The 17,428-nt window shown below is 45.0% G+C and overlaps 1 protein-coding gene across 1 annotated transcript in view; it reads left to right on the top strand.

Moving 5' to 3' along the window:
• The window catches only part of PROM1 (prominin 1), an 84,747-nt gene that overhangs the window by 14,737 nt on the left and 52,582 nt on the right, over window positions 1-17,428 (top strand). The window contains exon 2 of the mRNA XM_028159602.2: window positions 10,111-10,166. Coding sequence (XP_028015403.2) covers window positions 10,111-10,166 — 56 coding nt within the window. The remainder of the gene's footprint in view (window positions 1-10,110; window positions 10,167-17,428) is intronic.

A 17,428-nucleotide genomic window follows, 5' to 3' on the forward strand; every position in this document is an offset into this window, starting at 1 on the left:
AGGGCAGCAGTCCAGGGGAAAGCAGTCCATAGCCTTGCAAGGACAGGAGGGGCGGCTGGCTTACAGAGAGCAGCTGCAGACACAGGCTTCTGTTTAGTAACTCTGTGGGGAGCAAGCCTCTTAGTCAACACTCGAGCCAAAAGGTGGTGAAACAACTGTTTATTGGTGTGTGGCATTTCTTTACCAGTTATGGCCTCCGGTGGGAATCTATAAGTTCCTGGATTATCATTTTAAAATATTTTAAATGGACGGCATCACTGATTCAATAGGACATGTTGATTAATTGAGACGAAGGCTCTCTCCGAACCTGATCGGAAGTAAATCGCCTTGAATCCCGGGGAGGAGGAGGGTGTATGGGTTTTAATACCCTCCTGGAAACTGGCTGACCCAGAAACTCAGCCTAATGAGATTTGGATAGCAGGCTTCCAAGAAGGAGATCGATCGTGACGTGCAGTGCTTAATGCAGCCAAGTCTAGGGGGGTGCAAAATGAATGGGTGCCCGGGATGCCTGCGTTGCAGGGAATTGCATTTCTTTCATTGAGAGCCATTGCAGATATAACTTGTGCGATAGAAATAAAGCTGAGTGGAAAGGAACATCTACTCTGAAATTGAAGTTAATAGCAACTTCCAAAACGAGTGTCTCCCAGTATTGCACTGCAATAACAGGGAGCAGACCAGTCTTCTTAAAGACCGCTTTGCTTGCAGGTAAATCCAGATGTTCTACCGGGAGGTGTCTACTGGTATCAAATCTGCCCGCTTCTCTCAGTCAGTACTGTCCTCCCTGAGGCAGCCCATCACCTGGACCATCGCAGTGGCCTCCTAACTTAATAGAGACACCAGCTGGCCTCCCTGCTCTTCCTGGAATATGTCACACGATGTCCTGCCTCAGACCCTTAGCATCTGACTGTTCCCTTTGCTTGGACCCTTCTGCATGGCTTTTCATATCATCTGACTCTTTGCTCAAGTGTCATCTCAGAGAGAGCGTCTCTGGCCACACTGTCAATTTCAGGACCCCGGTCCCCACGCCCTTACTTCATTTTTCTTTGTAGCACATATCCTGGCATTAGAGTAAATATTGGTTTGTCTTGCTTATTGGACTCTAAACATCTTGAGAGGTGGGGCTGTATTTTGTTGTCCTCCTCAATACCATGTCCCCAGAGCCTGGGACAGTGCAGTGCTCACTCACTATTGTTGGGTGCATTGGTGGATACACTCGGGCACACTCCACGTGCTCACTGCGCTGCAGTCACAAGGCCTCTTAGCTCCTAGAATCTCTCCAAGCTCCTTCCTGACCCTGGTGCCTTTGCACGTGCTGTGCCTTCCTTCTTTATGGTCTGCATCCTGTCAGTGGGCAGCTGGCTCCTTCGTATCTCCAAGTCTCTGCATAGGTTTCCTCCTCAGATGGTGGCCTTCCCCGGCAAAATGTAACAAGCTGCCTCCTAGCCTGTTCTTCTCCAACTCAGCGTCCCTGATCGCACTCAGAGCGCCCCCTCATCTTCACTCTGTCGGCACCCACAGTCCTCTGTTATAAACATCGCCTTGCCCTCCTTTCTCACTGATTTTCTTCTGGCAAAATCCCAAACCTCCTTGCCCCATTTTCTCATTTCTATCTCGGAGCAACTGAACGCGCCTAGAAAAGATTGCTGTGGTTCCCACAGACTCGCTTTAGATGGGTATCCACAGATCCAGGATGCTTCCACTCCTGACAGTTCTGACCTGTTTCTCAATCAATCTCCATTTCCACTTCTTTTTAAAAAATACTTCATTCTTTTGTAAATATTTTTAAAAATTGATTTCAGAGAGGAAGGGAGAGGGAGATAGAAACATCAATGATGAGAATCACTGATTGGCTGCCTCTTGCACGCCCCCTACTGGGGATGGAGCCTGCAACCAGGGCATGTGCCCTGACCGGGAATGGAACCGTGACCTCCTGGTTCATAGGTCAATGCTCACTGAGCCACACTGGCTGGGTTGTTTCAACTTCTTACTTGCATTCTTTCTCTTCTCAAATTCTACACTGAACCCTCCACCAGCCAGTGACCTCATACTTCACCACGCGAATGGATGGAATCACATGGAAACTGACTCATTGCTCCCTATTTTTATTTCCAGTTTCTCTGTAGGGCTAGTCATGCATTTAGAATTCTTTTCCCTGGATAGAGTTATTAATGAAAAGATGTGATTCTTTAACAAATGACAAATGCTGGCACAGGATGTGGAGAAAAGGGAACCCTAGTATAATGCTGGTGGGAATGCAGACTGGTGCAGCCATTATGGAAAACAGTATGGAGTTTCCTCAAAAAATTAAAAGTGGAAATAAATATTTATTTCCATTTTATAAATAGTATGTGTTAATGCAAAGTGCACAGAAACAAGTAAAAAAGGGTCTGTTCTCCACCCAAAGGTAACCTATGTTTACATTTTGCTCTACTGCATTTTAGATATTTTTTTTCCCAGGACCAACAGTTATTTTTTGGTGTTTTTTATTTAGTTAAAATCACATTATATTCTCAAATAGAATCTAAACATAAAGACATGGCCTATAAGAAAAACAGAAGATACTTACCCACTGGTCTGTGTATGCAGATTATCTAAGATTAACTGTGCTTGAGGGTTTAATAATTTTTTAAAATTATGATAAATGAGACTTAAAAAAAATAAAAGGTTGCCCACTTAAAAATCAGACTGAATTAAGGACTTAGAGCTATAAGAAAATCAGATTTTAATGTACCACTAGAAAGGCTGGGGTTTTCAAAGTCAACAATTATGGTGATTTTGGATTCTTTTTTTGTTTATAAGAGGTCTGATTTCTCAACTCCACCCCCTTTGGGGCTTAATAAAGAAGCTGAGGTGCAGAACTTCTTAAAACAAAAAAGATGAAGCTTCTTTTTTTTATTTTTAATCTTTTAAAAATTTATTGATTGATTTTGAGAGAGAGAGAGAGAAAGACACATTGATTTGTTGTTCCACTTATCTATACATTTTGTAGTTGATTCTTGTATGTGCCCTGATCAGGATTGAAGCCCAAAATTTGGTGTATTAGGATGACACTATAGCCAACTGAGCTACCTGGCCAGGGCCAAAAATGAAACTTCTTAAGAATACTACCACGTTTGTATCTCTAGATTTTTTTCCCCCAAGGAAAATATTCTGGCCTTATGGTATCTTCTGGGATCTCATTTAATTGTCTTGTTTAGGACATGCAAGTTTTACTCACACTTACCACAGATTCATAGCACTGGGTTAGAGATTATGAGATTTATGTGGGAGAGTGAACATTTTCTGCCTTAAGGAATGGACAGTCTCCAGATGAGGAAAAAAAAAAAGTGTTTACACAGAAGAAAGAGTCCAGGCAGTGTGTAAGCCAGAGATCATTAAATGTCACATGTGAATGATAACTTGTAAGGGTTTATCAACGAGGGAAGTCAGCTGAGGACCTCAAGTTTTAACTTAGAAGGATAGAGTGGGGGCTTTGGTAGGTGGTGGAAGAGTCACCAAAGGAGGAATGCACGAGGCCAAAAGTGGTAAGGTATTACAAATTTGTTAGGTCATCTGGAGACAAGATGGGCTGAGTCCCAAAATGGTGCCAGCACCCAGGGATGGGAGTCAGAGGTTTTAACGGACTCTAGGTGGGGTTTCCCAGTGGGGAACTCTCTGGGAAGGTCCGGAGGGGAAAGATAATGGTCTTATCAAGTGGAATGTGGCCTTAGCAAGTGAAATATGGTCTAAGCGAAAGGGAATGTTGGTTGTGAAGTGGCCTAAAGGTCAGTTCCCAGGGGAGGGGTATTGATTCAATTATTTGATCAAACCTAACATTCCAGTATTTTTATTTTATGGAATAGGGACAGAGGTCATCGTTACTTCCTGCTGAGGGGGGACGTCGAGATCATAGGGGAATGGACTTTGATTTTAGTTGGCCGGAACACTGTATAGATTCCTCATGGTTGGAGCAAGGGCTTACAGGAGCATGATTTCCCCAAGAGACTGGTTGGTGAAGACTCAAAAGTGGTCCTGAAGCAAAGATGAAAAATGACACAAAATATATGGGCCAAAAACGAGGATGAGGAATGGGAACGTTAATAGTCCTATGAAGGGAAATAGCCAGGTATACCACTTTGATTGGTAGGTGGTGTTAAGGTCACCAAAGGAGGAATGCATGAGGTCAAACGCTTGCCTGGAGTCTGCATTGTCTTGGGGAGGAGAGAGTTTTCTGCCCAGATCACAATGGTGGCATGCCGGCCTCTGCTTTCCCTCCCCAGACGCAGAGGGGTTTTGCTTCCCCAGCAGCCGTGGGTCTTTCCCTGTGTCCTACAGGCAGGAGGGTTTCCAACCTCTTCCCCACAGACGGCTTTTGCATGTACCCCCACCTTAGAAGCAATAGGGTTTTGCCTTGTCTAGGGGGCACATAGGATTCACTGCTTCTCTCCCAGTGGCTTTAGGGCTTTAGGGCTTTTGCTTCATCTGAGAATATCCAGAGGGAAAGTAGGAGGTATGATTCTGCAAAACAACGTTCCTCCCACCAGCAAGAATTACCCAGACGGGGGCTTCATGCCTTCTCTCAGCTGCAACCCATCACCCTCTTCATATCCTTACCATGCAGGGACTTTCTCCCGGCATCTGCCCTGCCCCAGTGTCTCTTATGAGCACTCAGTGGAGGCTTGCAAGCAAATGCAAAATCATTGTTTCTGGGACTTCCAGAACCTTCCACATGGACATGTCAGCCCACAGTTGGCCTTTAAGAGCTTGTGAACATTTTTAGTGATTTCTTCTTTCCTGCTTGGCACTCTTTGGAATTAGTTGCTTCACAGCCTCAGCTCTTGGGTGGCCCAGGAAAAGCGACAATGTCACTTGTTATCTGGATAGTTCTCCTTGCTAGTGGAAGGAACGTTGTTTTGCAGAATCTTAACCTCCTAATTCAGTGTTGGTTAGTGTAAGTCTCTGGATAGGATTTCCCCAGCAACACAACTTTCATGGTTTCCAGTTTGGGTTTTATTCATGTAACAGGGCTTTGTGCTGTGAACTCAGGCTGATTTCCCCCCCACCCTAGTTTTTCCTTGTTTTCTTTCTGAGCTTTTCGAGTTATTCCCCCTTCCCCCCACCCCACCTCTCCTCCCAAACAAAGAGTTGAATCCAACAAGTTTTTAATTTATTTAAATATTTTTATTGATTTCAGAGAGGAAGGGAGAGGAGAGAGAGATAGAAACATCAATGATGAGAGAGAATCATTGATCAACTGCCTCCTGCACACCCCACATTGGGGATCGAGCCCGCAACCCAGGCATGTGCCCTGACAGGGACTCGAACTGTGATCTCTGGTTCATAGGTCAATGCTCAACCACTGAGCCATGAAGGCTGGGCAATTCCAGAAACTCTTTTTAGCTTTTAAAAACAATGCCTCTTTACTGAGTTTTAAAAACATTCAACGTGGAATTTATATAAACAACAACTTTGGCTTTGGGTAGTCATGCTTTATCTGTTTTCATGATCTTTATGTAAATTGTATAATTGCATCAACAAGTACAACCAGCAGAAAGTGGTTTGGAGACAAACAGGAGAGACTGGGAGAGAGCAGAGCTCAGCTGGCCAAGTGGGAGGGATGAACACAGGGCCGCTGTAAGCTGGTTCTGGGGCATTAACAAAACACTAGAGGGGTGTATTTTGTCTGAACTAAACACTTCTTGGGGAAAAACTGAGTTTCTTCCAGATATTGAATACTTCATTATTTCTTTTCTGATGATTACTTATTGGGTAGCATCTAAATTTTTGCAGATTTCAGTCTCTTTTTTTCCCCAGTGTTCTTTTTTCTTTCTTTCTTTTTAAATGATAAATACTAAAAACTGAAATAGTCTAAAAATGGCTCCGGGTCACATATCCTACACAAGATATAAAATCTGATGAATACTTACAGGCAGTGGAATTTGTAACTTGAAAGTGTTAGAACTATGTCTTCTTTTTGTTCTTTTTTTTGGGGGGGGAGGGGAGCATAGAGAAGTACGTCAATAAAAGTTCCTTATTTACAAAACTTCATTCTTTTAAAAATTAAAAGTAAGCTCCAAGTATCCCCAGAAGAAGAGGTTCCCCTTCCCTCTGTTCCTAGTCCCACTTTCTGTTCCCTGTTGGGGGTGGTGACAGTCAGTAGCTGACAGTCAGCAGCTGAGAATGGCATTCAGCTGATCCCCATTCTCACAGGAATGTGTGTGAGATCACGTGGACCTGGGACAGACCAAGAAATAATGTGATTCAAGCCACATTCCTTTCAGAGATCCTCCAGGCGAATTTTCCACAGAAACAATTACACTTTCCAGGAATGTCTTCGGGGAGGAAACCAAACACCACGGGAACCCATGGATGTTTTGGCCGTGTTCCCTGCCCCCTCCCTGGATTCATCACTGGTGGCAAGGCTGCCCTGCCTGTCCCAGGTCCTGGGCCCCTTCCCGGCCCTTAGGGAGGTTCTTGGGCCCTGAGCCCTCATGGAACACACAGTGTCAAGGATTCTAAGCCCCAGGAGACTCTAGAAGTCTCCCTTACCTGTGCGACTGAGGGAGCACCTGCTCCCATTGAAAGACTCTATGAGGTGCTTTAAGGGCAGCCTTGCCAGCAACAGGTTTGGTTACCTGCTATGAAGGTAAAATGAAATCCCAGCTCACGATTGGTGGATTGGTGTGGACATGTGTCTGGAGAAAGCTAGGAGGACCAAACTGGTCCCAGATGTTTTCACAAGAATAGCTTCCCTAGCAGAGTTTTTTTCCGAGCATTTTTCTCTGAGAGAGAGTCAGCACCGTGGTCAATTCTGGGACAAGCCCATGCACACCCATGCATCAGTCCTCTAGGGAGGAGGCTCGCACAGCCACGTGTTGACAGCTGTCACGGAGGAATAAAGCACGCCAAGGTGCCTGGTTGCATCTTAAGTAAAGGAATACTTGATGAGACACTTGGAGGCATGCGGATACTTTTGACAAGTTCTAACAAACTCGGCGTGGCTTCTAAAGGTCTGAAGCATCCATCTCTTTATTGCAAACCAAACCAAAGAGCTCAGTCATGTTGACAGAGAATTCGAACTGCAGGATGAAGGGCTCCGTGAAACTGAGAGTGCAGGACGGTGGCTGCGTGAGGAGCAGGTCAAAAGTGCATGTCCCTCGAGCACTAGATTCAGACAGGCTCGCCAGCCAGGCCTGCAGGAAAGAGGCTGCTCGGGGGATCGGTGGACTCTAGGACCCAAGGTAGTTGCATCATATTGGGTCCCCAGAATCACTTCTTCACGCTCAGCCTCACCCACATTAGCCACAGGAGACTGTGAGCCAAGGAGCGGGCAGAGGGTGTTCACCCCAACGCCAAGGACAGAGAGCGCTCTTCACGAAACGGGGCTGCTGGAAGATGGGCTTGCTGAGTGCATTCTCCGAGAAGAGCCACCGAACCTTACAAGTGACAGGTTAGAGTAGTTCTGCCATTTTCAGCTGGGAATCTTTTCAAAAGCCATTTAATTGCCTCTCTTTTAACTCAGAACACTTAAGTCAGTTTTGGGGGGTGGTTAAGGGCCACCATTCAAGATTAGTTGTCCTCAGAGACTATGTGTGGTCCCGCTCTTGCACTAATTGGCCCCCAAATATGTCCCTTTGTTCGGCGGGGGCTTGGGTGATCAGGAGTGGACCTTGATGGTGGTTGAGTCTGCCTGGTCATAGGTACTGACCAGGGGTGCTCAGGTGCGCTCTGCTCCAGCTGGTTTACTGGGCATCCCTGTTCTGTGGGGAACAATGCCAGCCTTGGTGGAGCCCTGGTGATGTTGTGGAGCGGATGCGAGTGAATGACCACTGGAGCCCAGACCAAATTAAAATTTAGGGAGCCTTTATTAGCCGGGTGGCCGGGCGACCCGGCGACTGCTCTGCCATTCTCCACGCAGGGAGACCAGAGAGCAGCAGCGACCCTTTGTGTAGGACCGCTTTTAAGCACATTAACCACATTCGGTTTTTGCAGAACAAGTAACCCAAGACAAAACCGTTTTTCCCAAGCAACGTCAGGATCATGCCAATCACGACCATGTTATTCACAGGGTCATCCTGTTCTCCAGAAAGCTGACAGTGATCTATGAAAGAAGGCCTACGTGCTGGGAAGGGGCCATGAGACCATATCTCAAGGCCTGGCCTAGTGTCAGCACTGACAACTCTATCTGGGGCATAGTCTACGGCCTCAGTAGTGCTCAAAAATCCCCACTCTCTAACAGTGAGATCTCTGTGTCTACCTGGCCAGGCTGTAGTTCTCAACGAGTTAATGAAACTCTAATCCAGGTGTTGCTGTGGAAGTATTTTGTAGATCTGGTTGACACCTCTAATTAGTTGACTTGAAGTGAAGGATATTGCTTTTTATACTGAGTGGGTATCATCCAAATCAGCTGAAAGTCTTAAAGAGAAAAAGCTGAGATTTCTGGCAGAAGAAATTCGGCCTCAAGACTATAGCATCAACTCCTGCCTGAGTTTCCAGCCAGCCAGCCTGCCCTAAAGATTTCATCCCCCACAGCTCCTTAAAATAAAGCTTTCTATATGTATCTCTAGCTCTAGCTTACCTGTAGCTCTATACTTGTCTCCATCTCTGTCTCTTACTGGTTCTGTTTCTTTACAGAGCCCTGACTTACACAGTGATCCCAATGTTTGGAGATTAGGGTGGGGAGGAGTGTTTAGTTAGAGAAAAGCCTAGCCCTCTCCCCATTCCTATCACTGAAGAATCAAATAAGCCAGGTTCCATTGTACCTTGAGGGAGGCTCTATGATCACCCAGTGCTTTCTCTGAAATACTGATGCTGTGTGTAGGTGGTGTGACTTTGTCAGCCGATGACACCATTTTCATCAACCTTACGCTTGTGTATTGGAAATGGGGTGGTTGGCCCAAGTCAGCCTTTAAATAAGTGAGGAGCTTTCTTTTACCATAGATGCCATTTTAATTCACCTCCATTCTAGCCAGAGAACTCATACTCAAAAAAGGACCCTGCTTCTCTTCAAATGATGGGCTAACAGATGTGTATTGATTGTTATGCCTTAGGTTAAAATAAAGTGTCTAAGGCATGATTCCCTGCTTTTTCTTTTTCAACTAACCTCTTAGCTTCAGAACTGATCACACCTACTGGGCTGATTCAATCAGATTAAAACAGTTTTATGCAATGAGTTGGCTCCTTAAACATTTTTCTTGATAAAAGGTAAACTAAGTCAAATTATCCAAATAACCAGATATTTCCAAATTTGTTTGACTTAGTGAGATATATTTCCCATTGATTTTCAGAGAGAGTGAAAAGTAGGGAACAAGGTGGGGAGAGAGAGAGGAGAGACACATCAATTGATTGCCTCCTGCACTTGCCCCAGGGGGTGGGGTAAGAGGGGTAGGGATGGAACCTGCAACATAGGTACATGCCCTTGACCGGGAATCAAACCTGCAACTCTTCGGTGTACAGGCCGGCACTCTAACCACTGAGTCACACCAGCAGGGGACAGTTGTGCATATTATTACCAGATTGGTGAACTAGAAGAAGAAGTGGCTCTTAGCCTATGTGAGAATTTGAAAATGCCCAAAATGAACATGCATGGAAAAGTCCAGTTTTGTGTAGCTGAAATTTCCAGGGTCCCACGCAGTGTTTGAAGATGAGATGGGAGGTATGTCTCATGTGATTTGGAACTCTTGGGTTAGGTTCATGATAAAAATCCTTTCATTTGTAAAATATTATTTATGTGAAATTATTAAAAAAGAAATTGCATTTGTGGTTCCAAATAATGAAGAATCTGTAACATTTTATCAGTGACTTTTCATAAAGTATTTGTGGTTTTTGCTGATAAATATTAAGGTGTATTGTGAGAAACTGAAAACTCTTAAAAATAGCAGCCTTCTATTTTGCCACTGGCAAAGTAGTAAGTCAAGTGTATTTGCCCTTCAGTCTTTGCTATGGTTTAAAGCCCCATCAGCTCAATTATTTACGCATTATGAAATAGGAATAAAATTCTAAGACTACAGTAATATAGAGAGATACAATAATTTGTGAATATATGTAGACTTTTATTCTCTAAATATACATTTTATACTTTTATTGAAAAATTAATCTTGGTACTGTTCTGTGTCTCCCCCCCTCCGCCAGATATTATAAGAAAAATAATACAAAAGAAGTTTGATCTGTCAATGGATTATGGGAAGGTAATTTTTATTGATGTATTTGTTATTAAAATAAGTGTGAACAAATTTTGACTGACTTAAAAAGTAAAACTTTAAGCAACTGGTTATGTAATCTGTGAATTTAGAAACCTTTTTTGATAAAGAACTTTTGTGGAATATTGGAGCACCTTATAAATCTCGTTTGAACTACAGCAAAAATGACAAAAGGAGCATTGAAAGAAACCTTCACCTTTCAAATTGTATGTTATTTAAAAACTAAATTTTCCTTAAAGGCAGTACTATGCTACTTCCTTAGCTAAGAGAGAAGAAGTTCCTTGAGCAATGTGGCGGTTGGGGCACCAACCCCCATGTAGTCAAATTCGGGTATAGCTTTTGACTCCCTAAATCCTTAATTGCCAATAGCTGCTGAACAAACTAAAAAAAAAAAAAAAAAAAAAAGAGCCTGGAGTTTTGCTAGAAATAAATGACAAAGATGTATTCATGGGTCTTAGAGTCTGCAGACTGAACACAGCTAGCAAAACCCAGAAGTGTTCCAAAGGAGAGAGCCAAGGTCAGAGTTGTTACAGTAGAGTCACGTTCCTGAGACGACTAACCCCGTGTCCTTGGCCTCTGGGTTGGTCTGCGGTCCTGATCTTCTCCATGACCTGGTGGTCTGGATGCTGGATGTCAGGCGGTCTGGATACGTGGACATTCTCACCTTAGCCCTACAGGGGGTAACTAGAGATTTGATGTACAGTCTAACCTCCTTTCTTAAATGTCTCCCATCTCGAACAGTTCAGTTCTCAACCAAGTTGTTCACAGGAAAAAAATTCTTGGTTGTGGACTAAAACTTTAGTTTTCAACCTGACAACCCTTTCATGCTGATAGATGACAAAAAGCATCTTGCCTACAAGCAAAGAGAGAATGCTTTTGTTGCTGGCGATGAACACAATTTTAAAACATAAAGAGACCGCCAAGAGTGCTAATGTTGCTAAGGGTGTGAAAGTGCTCACGGAACAGCAATCACAGGCGATAGAATAGATAGAAAAACAGTTGTTGATTTGGATAAAGGAAAAGCAGCTAACTGGTGATAGCATTTCCCAGGCAGCGATATGTGAAAATTTCTTTAAGATTAGTAGGGTGGTTCCATAAATTGAAAAAAAGAAGTGTTTATTTATAAGTTAGACAATACATTAGACATGCACTGTATATAAGAAAGGTTGAAACAGAATCATTTGAGGGTCTGGAACAGATTAATTCAATTTACATTATTTCTAATGGGAAAAAAAATGATTCAGTTTTTGAACAAATCGCTTCTCAAACAGCCTTCTGGAACGAATTAAGTTTGAGAAACGAGGTTCTACTGTATATCTAGACATTGACACAGGAAATTTAAGGAAAATTTAGTTTTGAAATTTAGCTTGAAAGTTCAAACGTTTAAGTTCCCAGCCTACTTACAAAAATAACATCGCTTCCTCATACCTCAACCTACTTGATTTCAGTCATTTCACAGCTCGACTATTTGTATCTTCACTCTATTCCCCATCGTCCACTGTTGGCCTTGCCGATAACATAAGCAATTGAGTAACACATGTTCTATATGTTATATGTATTGTTACTGTGTTCTTACAATAAAGGAAGCTAGAAAAAGTGCTATTAAAAAGTCGTAAGGAAGAAAAATATCCTACCTAATAAAAGAGTAATATGCAAATTGACCATACCTCTGCTATACCCAGAAGCCACCCCACACGCCACGCCCACAAGCCAATCAGGAGCAAATATGCAAATAAACCCAACCAAGATGGCTGTGGCCACAGAGAGCAGGAGGAAGGCTTGGATTTCCCCAGCAATGGAGGAAGACAAGCTTTCTGCCTGCCCTTGCTGGCCTAAGCCTCCACTCAAGGCTACAAAGTTTCAATTTTAGAAGGTAAACATATCCAAACAGAAATGGCAGCAGCCACGGAGCTGGAAAGAGCAGGAGACTTGGGTTTCCCCGGCGATAGAGGAAGCCAAGCTTCTGCAGCCCTGGCTGGCCTAGGCCTCCGCTTAAGGCTACAAAGTTTCAATTACAGAAGATACATAAGTCCCAAACAGAAATGGCTGCCACCTCGGAGTAAGCAAGAAGCTTGGCTGTGCTCCAGGCTACAAAGTTTCAATTGTAGAAGATAAATAAATCCCAGATCCCAGGGCCTCCGCTTGGGTCGCCAGGGGGCGTGGCTGGCCTGCAAACCACCACAGGCCCCTAGCCCAGGCCACCCCATACCCCAAGGGAAGCCCACCCTGATCCAGGACACCCTTCAGGGTAAACCAGCTGGCCCCTACCCATGTACCAGGCCTCTATCCTATCTAATAAAAGAGTAATATGCAGATTGACCATCACTCCAACACACAAGATGGCTGCCCCCATGTGGTCAAAGATCTTGCCCCCATGTGGACAAAAGATGGCCAGCAGGGGAGGGTTCTTGGGAGGGACCAGGCCTGCAAGGGAGGGCAGTTGGGGGTGATCAAGCCTGCAGGGGAGGGCAGTTAGGGGTTACCAGGCTGGCAGAGGAGGGAAGTTGGGAGTGACCAGGCCTGCAAGGAAAGGCAGTTGGGGGGGACCCAGGCCTGCAGTGGAGAGCAGTTGGGGGGGACCAGGCCTGCAGGGGAGGGTAGTTAGGGGAAAACAGGCTGGCAGGCAGAAGCAGTTAGGGGCAATCAGGAAGGCAGGCAGGCAGGCGAGCAGTTGGGAGCCAGCAGTCCTAGATTGTGAGAGGGATGTCCAACTGCCCATTTAAATGGGCAGTCGGACATCCCTTGAGGGGTCCCAGATTGGAGAGGGTGCAGGCTGGGCTGAGGGACACATCCCCCTCCATGCACGAATTTCGTGCACTGGGCCTCTAGTATATTATAATACTTTGCATATTTATTGAAAAAAATCTGGGTATGAGCAGACCTGTTCTGTTCAAACCCATGTTGTTTTTAGGAGCAACTTAAGAGCGTGATGATGCGCTGCCTATAGGAACATGCTCTCCTTCCCAAATAAGGAAAGTGTCTTCTAGGGATCACAGAAGGCAGTGCAAGAATGGATAGAAAGCGGTGCAAGAAAGCCCTTGACTGGATCATCATCGGAGGCTCACTGGAGCTCGGGCATGAGAGCGATGCTGATGTGCATTGATTACTACTTCTTATTGTTACTGATTGAGCATTGCACTGGCAGGCTCTGGTCTAAGTGTTGCACATGAACTAACCCACTTACCATGCACTAAATAGTACATGCAAAGCACTTAGAACAGAAGGATGCAGAAAATGGGTTCCTCCTCACTGCTTCTCAGGTTGCCTTTGCAGTAACCATACAGAATAGGAAAACACAGACACGCAGTGGGAGGGCTGAGCTGCAAACCATCAGACATGACAGACAGGCTGATGTGGGGGGTGGGTGGGAGGGAGGGAGTTAAACATGAACAATCAGCTGCCTGCTGTAGCTCACAGGCTGTGCTGCCCTGTCTGCAGCCCAACGTGGGAGCCTAGAGCCGGTTTCCTACTCACAGCCACGACCAGGCCCATTTTACAGGTTCCTGCTCTTTCCCAAATCGCCTGACACCCTCTTCAGGGGAGGAGCCTGAAGTCAGTGTTTAACATACACTGTGGGGTGCCGGGGGTAGTGAGTTTGGGAGGAATCAAGCCTGGGGGGCCCCCACCCAGGAAGCCGGGCTGGGATCATTCAGCATGCCCCATGTGACCCTGGAGGCAAAGGTATCTGAACTGCCCACGCCAACATTTTGGATATCTCATTTAAAAGTTAATAATATCACATTCTTCTCTCCCATCTGTGGAAATCTGCCATCTAAAACAATAGTTCCTATACTTGGATTTCTTGGACCAGACAGTTTGAAAAAAGTAAACTGGGGAATGACCTAGAGCCACCTCATTTCATTTTGCCACATAAGGACATTTATTAAGTCAACCATAATAACTTTTGTTTCCCTTTATACACATTTTGCCTCCCCCGCCGCCCTCCCCCCCCCCCAAAAAAAAAAAGGATAGTCTTATGAATTGAGCGAATTTTGCTTTATGGAAAACTCATTACATCTTTATTTTTCAACTTCCCTGAGGGTTGGTCCATCCTCATCGCTGACCAGCCACTGTCTCTGGGCCACTGTTCAGAAATCGTTGGTCTTAGGCAGTGGCTCCTAGTCCCTCAACTCATCATTTATCTGATTGTGACTAGGCAACTATTGTATGCCAGGTCCCGGGCTGGGCGCTGGGGAGAGGATGGCAGATGTGACTGTCATTGTCCTCCATGGCCCGGAGCGTACAGCCAGTCACCCCAAGTGGGGTGAGTGCTGTGAAAGGCCAAGTACAGGACTCCAAGGCAGCATGGAGGAGGGATGGGCAGCAGTCCCAGTCTATCAAGACGAGGAGGAACATACCACTAAGGATGTTGAGTTTCATGGGGGGGGAGGGCAGGGGAGTGTAATGGGAACAATATCCTGGACAAGGAGGCAACATGAGGGAGCCCAGAGTGAGGAAGGGGAGAGAGCAGGTGCTTTCTGGAGACTGCAGTGGTCAGGACGAGTGGGCCGTGAAGCCAGGGGTAGTACTGTTGGGCCACATTAAGAAGTCTGAATGAAACACGGTGAGACCCACGGGATGCTATTAGGCAAGGCAATGACACCATCGGGTTTTCATTTTAGAGAGGACACTTTGGGAGGTGTTGCCTTTGGCTCCGGGGTTCTAGGCAGCTGCCGCTTCCCTATTTCACGAAGGCCACATGGGTAGCAGGTTAAGCATTTGCATCTTTCCTTCCCAGTCCCCTGTCCATACCTGATCAGCATACCGATTCAAAACCTTCCCAGAAATCCAAATGTGATTCAAATGTAAGTTCTAAATTTGATTCTACCCAAAGCACTCTGCCTCTAGCAAGCACTCAAGGTTTTTTTTGTTTTTGTTTTTTTATTGATTGTGGTATCACATATTTGTCCTTATCCCCCCATTCCCACCCCAAACCCCTCCCCACGTATGCCCCCACTCCCCTGTTGTCCGTGACCACTGGTTTAGCTTATATGCATGCATACAAGTCCTTTGGTTGATCTCTCCCCCTTTCCCCTACCCTCCCCTACCTTCCCTTTGAGGTTTGACAGTCTGATCAATGCTTCCCTGTCTCCGGGTCTGTTTTTGTTCATCAGTTTATGTTGTTCATTATTTCCCCTAGATGAAGCACTCAAGGTTTCTGTGTCTGCCTTGTGTTGGTCTTTCTCTCACCTGACTTTCTCTGCTGCTGACCTCTCATGCAACTTTTTCTGTTTTCTTGCTGCACGCTGCCTCCGCCTCCCACAAACTCCTCTGCTGTGGCCTCCACAGCCAGAAAGCGTGGTGTTGACTCTGCAGGTAAAGTCCTCGTCTGCTCCTCCCCATTACTCTGTCTAAAGCCAGCGAGTTGGGTCAATGTAATGCTTTTTCCAGAACTTTCTGTCCTTCACTGTCATGTCTACTGTGATGGTCTTTAGATCATTGGTTTCACTTTGGTCTCTGCCATCATCTTTAATCGTCCTTTAGTTGTAGTAGTTCAGGGGAGAAAAGAGACCCATCTTGGCAAATTCGGATCCAGATCTTCCCTTCAAGGCAGTCCACAAAGCGCCCCAGAGATTCTGGTGTTTCAGAATGTCATTGAGGCCCATGAAATGACATCTGTCCTTATGCTGTCTGACCTAACATAGGAAAGCTTGTGTATCAAAAATAAAATTTGTGTTTGGAGCTAAGGAGAGGGTATTTAAAACATCTCAATACACTTTCTCTACTGGGTTTGGGTTCAGTGTTTCTTAAGACTCAGAAAGGATTTTAAATTCCTTGAAAAAATAGTAAATAATTTAGAATATTTGCTGAGAAATATAGCAAAATGTATAAATAAGAGTTTGGGGTGCCCAGGGCTGGTTTCTCAATTGGCCAATGATGTAAATCCTCAAGGGAGCCAATGAAGACTCTCCCTGTCCATGGGCCTTAGTTTAAGAAGGACCATGTACTTGATGAATACGCCAAAATTCTGCCACTTTTTTTTCCTTTTAGCATCCTAACCTTAATATCTAAGTAGATAATATTCAAGTGCCATGTGCCTCTGACTTAATTAATACTCTTAAGCATTTGCCCCCAGAGTTAACCAATAGGAATTGAGTATTTGCTGTATGCTGGGCAGTTGGCTAGTTGTTTTCCCATTAAACCATTTCACTGTGTGTCCCTCACACTGTGCTTATGAAGTCGGTGCTACTGTAACATTTTCCAGTTGAGGGAACCAGAAGCCCCTGCCGGGATTGAAGGCCCCTCTTCTGACTCCAAGCTCAGCTTTCTCTCTAAAAACATCACGTTGGCTCCTAGGACCAGCACTTACGTTTTGTTTCCCTTGGCTCAGCTCGGCTCTAGAATCTGTTGCTAAGTGGCTAGCTGGCTCCTTGGTTGCAAACTGCCAACCTGTAATTTTCTGCCACTCTTTAAAAATGTCTTGTTTTATGGAAACGTAACTGCATGTGAGTTGGAATGAGATGAAGTTTCGTCATGCAGTTGCACAAATTTTTATTTCTCCTAGAATAAAGTCAGGAGCGATTATGAAAACATAGTTTGGTCACATGCTTGTATCTAGAAGTTGTGCCAGTTGCTAAGCATCCAGGCATCTAGTAACTGTCTGAGACCCAGGCAGCTGTGCCCAGCCTCATGAGAGCAGCCACTTAGTAGGCTCTTCGTGAGAGCAGCCACTTAGTAGGTGTCCACCCCATGCCTGGTACTGTACTTGGCACGTTATTGCTACTCCTACATTAACCGCAATGGTCACAATGACCATACAAGGTATGTTATTCCCAGTGTGTGGGTGGGGAAACCGAACGGCCACATCTGTCAGAAAGTCTGAGCCTGTTTTCTAAATTTCAGTGTATTCCAGATTCTTTTGTAACTGACCATGAACTTGACATTAATTGATTCAATCCAAACTGCTTTGAACCCTTGATAACTTCCACTGGTCCTATATTTTTCTGGTTAAAAAAAAAAACACCCTCTATGTCTTCATTATGCAAGCACTTCTGCCAACATTGGTTACACCACTTAAAAACAATATGTCTGGGGTTGAAATAAAACCATTCGCAACTTGACCCTGCATTTGGACATTTTTCTCGGGAGTTGAAAGAGGATAGTAACGGCTGACCTCGTGTTCCCGTCACTCAAATCTCTGCTTCCTCTGTTTCAAGAGGAGCTTCAAAGTGGGACTATATGGTCAGTGTCAAACAGATGAGAGAAAATTAACCGTGTTCACGAGGGGGGGGGATGTTCCCCTTGTTCTG

This window comes from Eptesicus fuscus, chromosome 2 (genome assembly GCF_027574615.1).
Source record: "Eptesicus fuscus isolate TK198812 chromosome 2, DD_ASM_mEF_20220401, whole genome shotgun sequence".
NCBI lineage: Eukaryota > Metazoa > Chordata > Mammalia > Chiroptera > Vespertilionidae > Eptesicus > Eptesicus fuscus.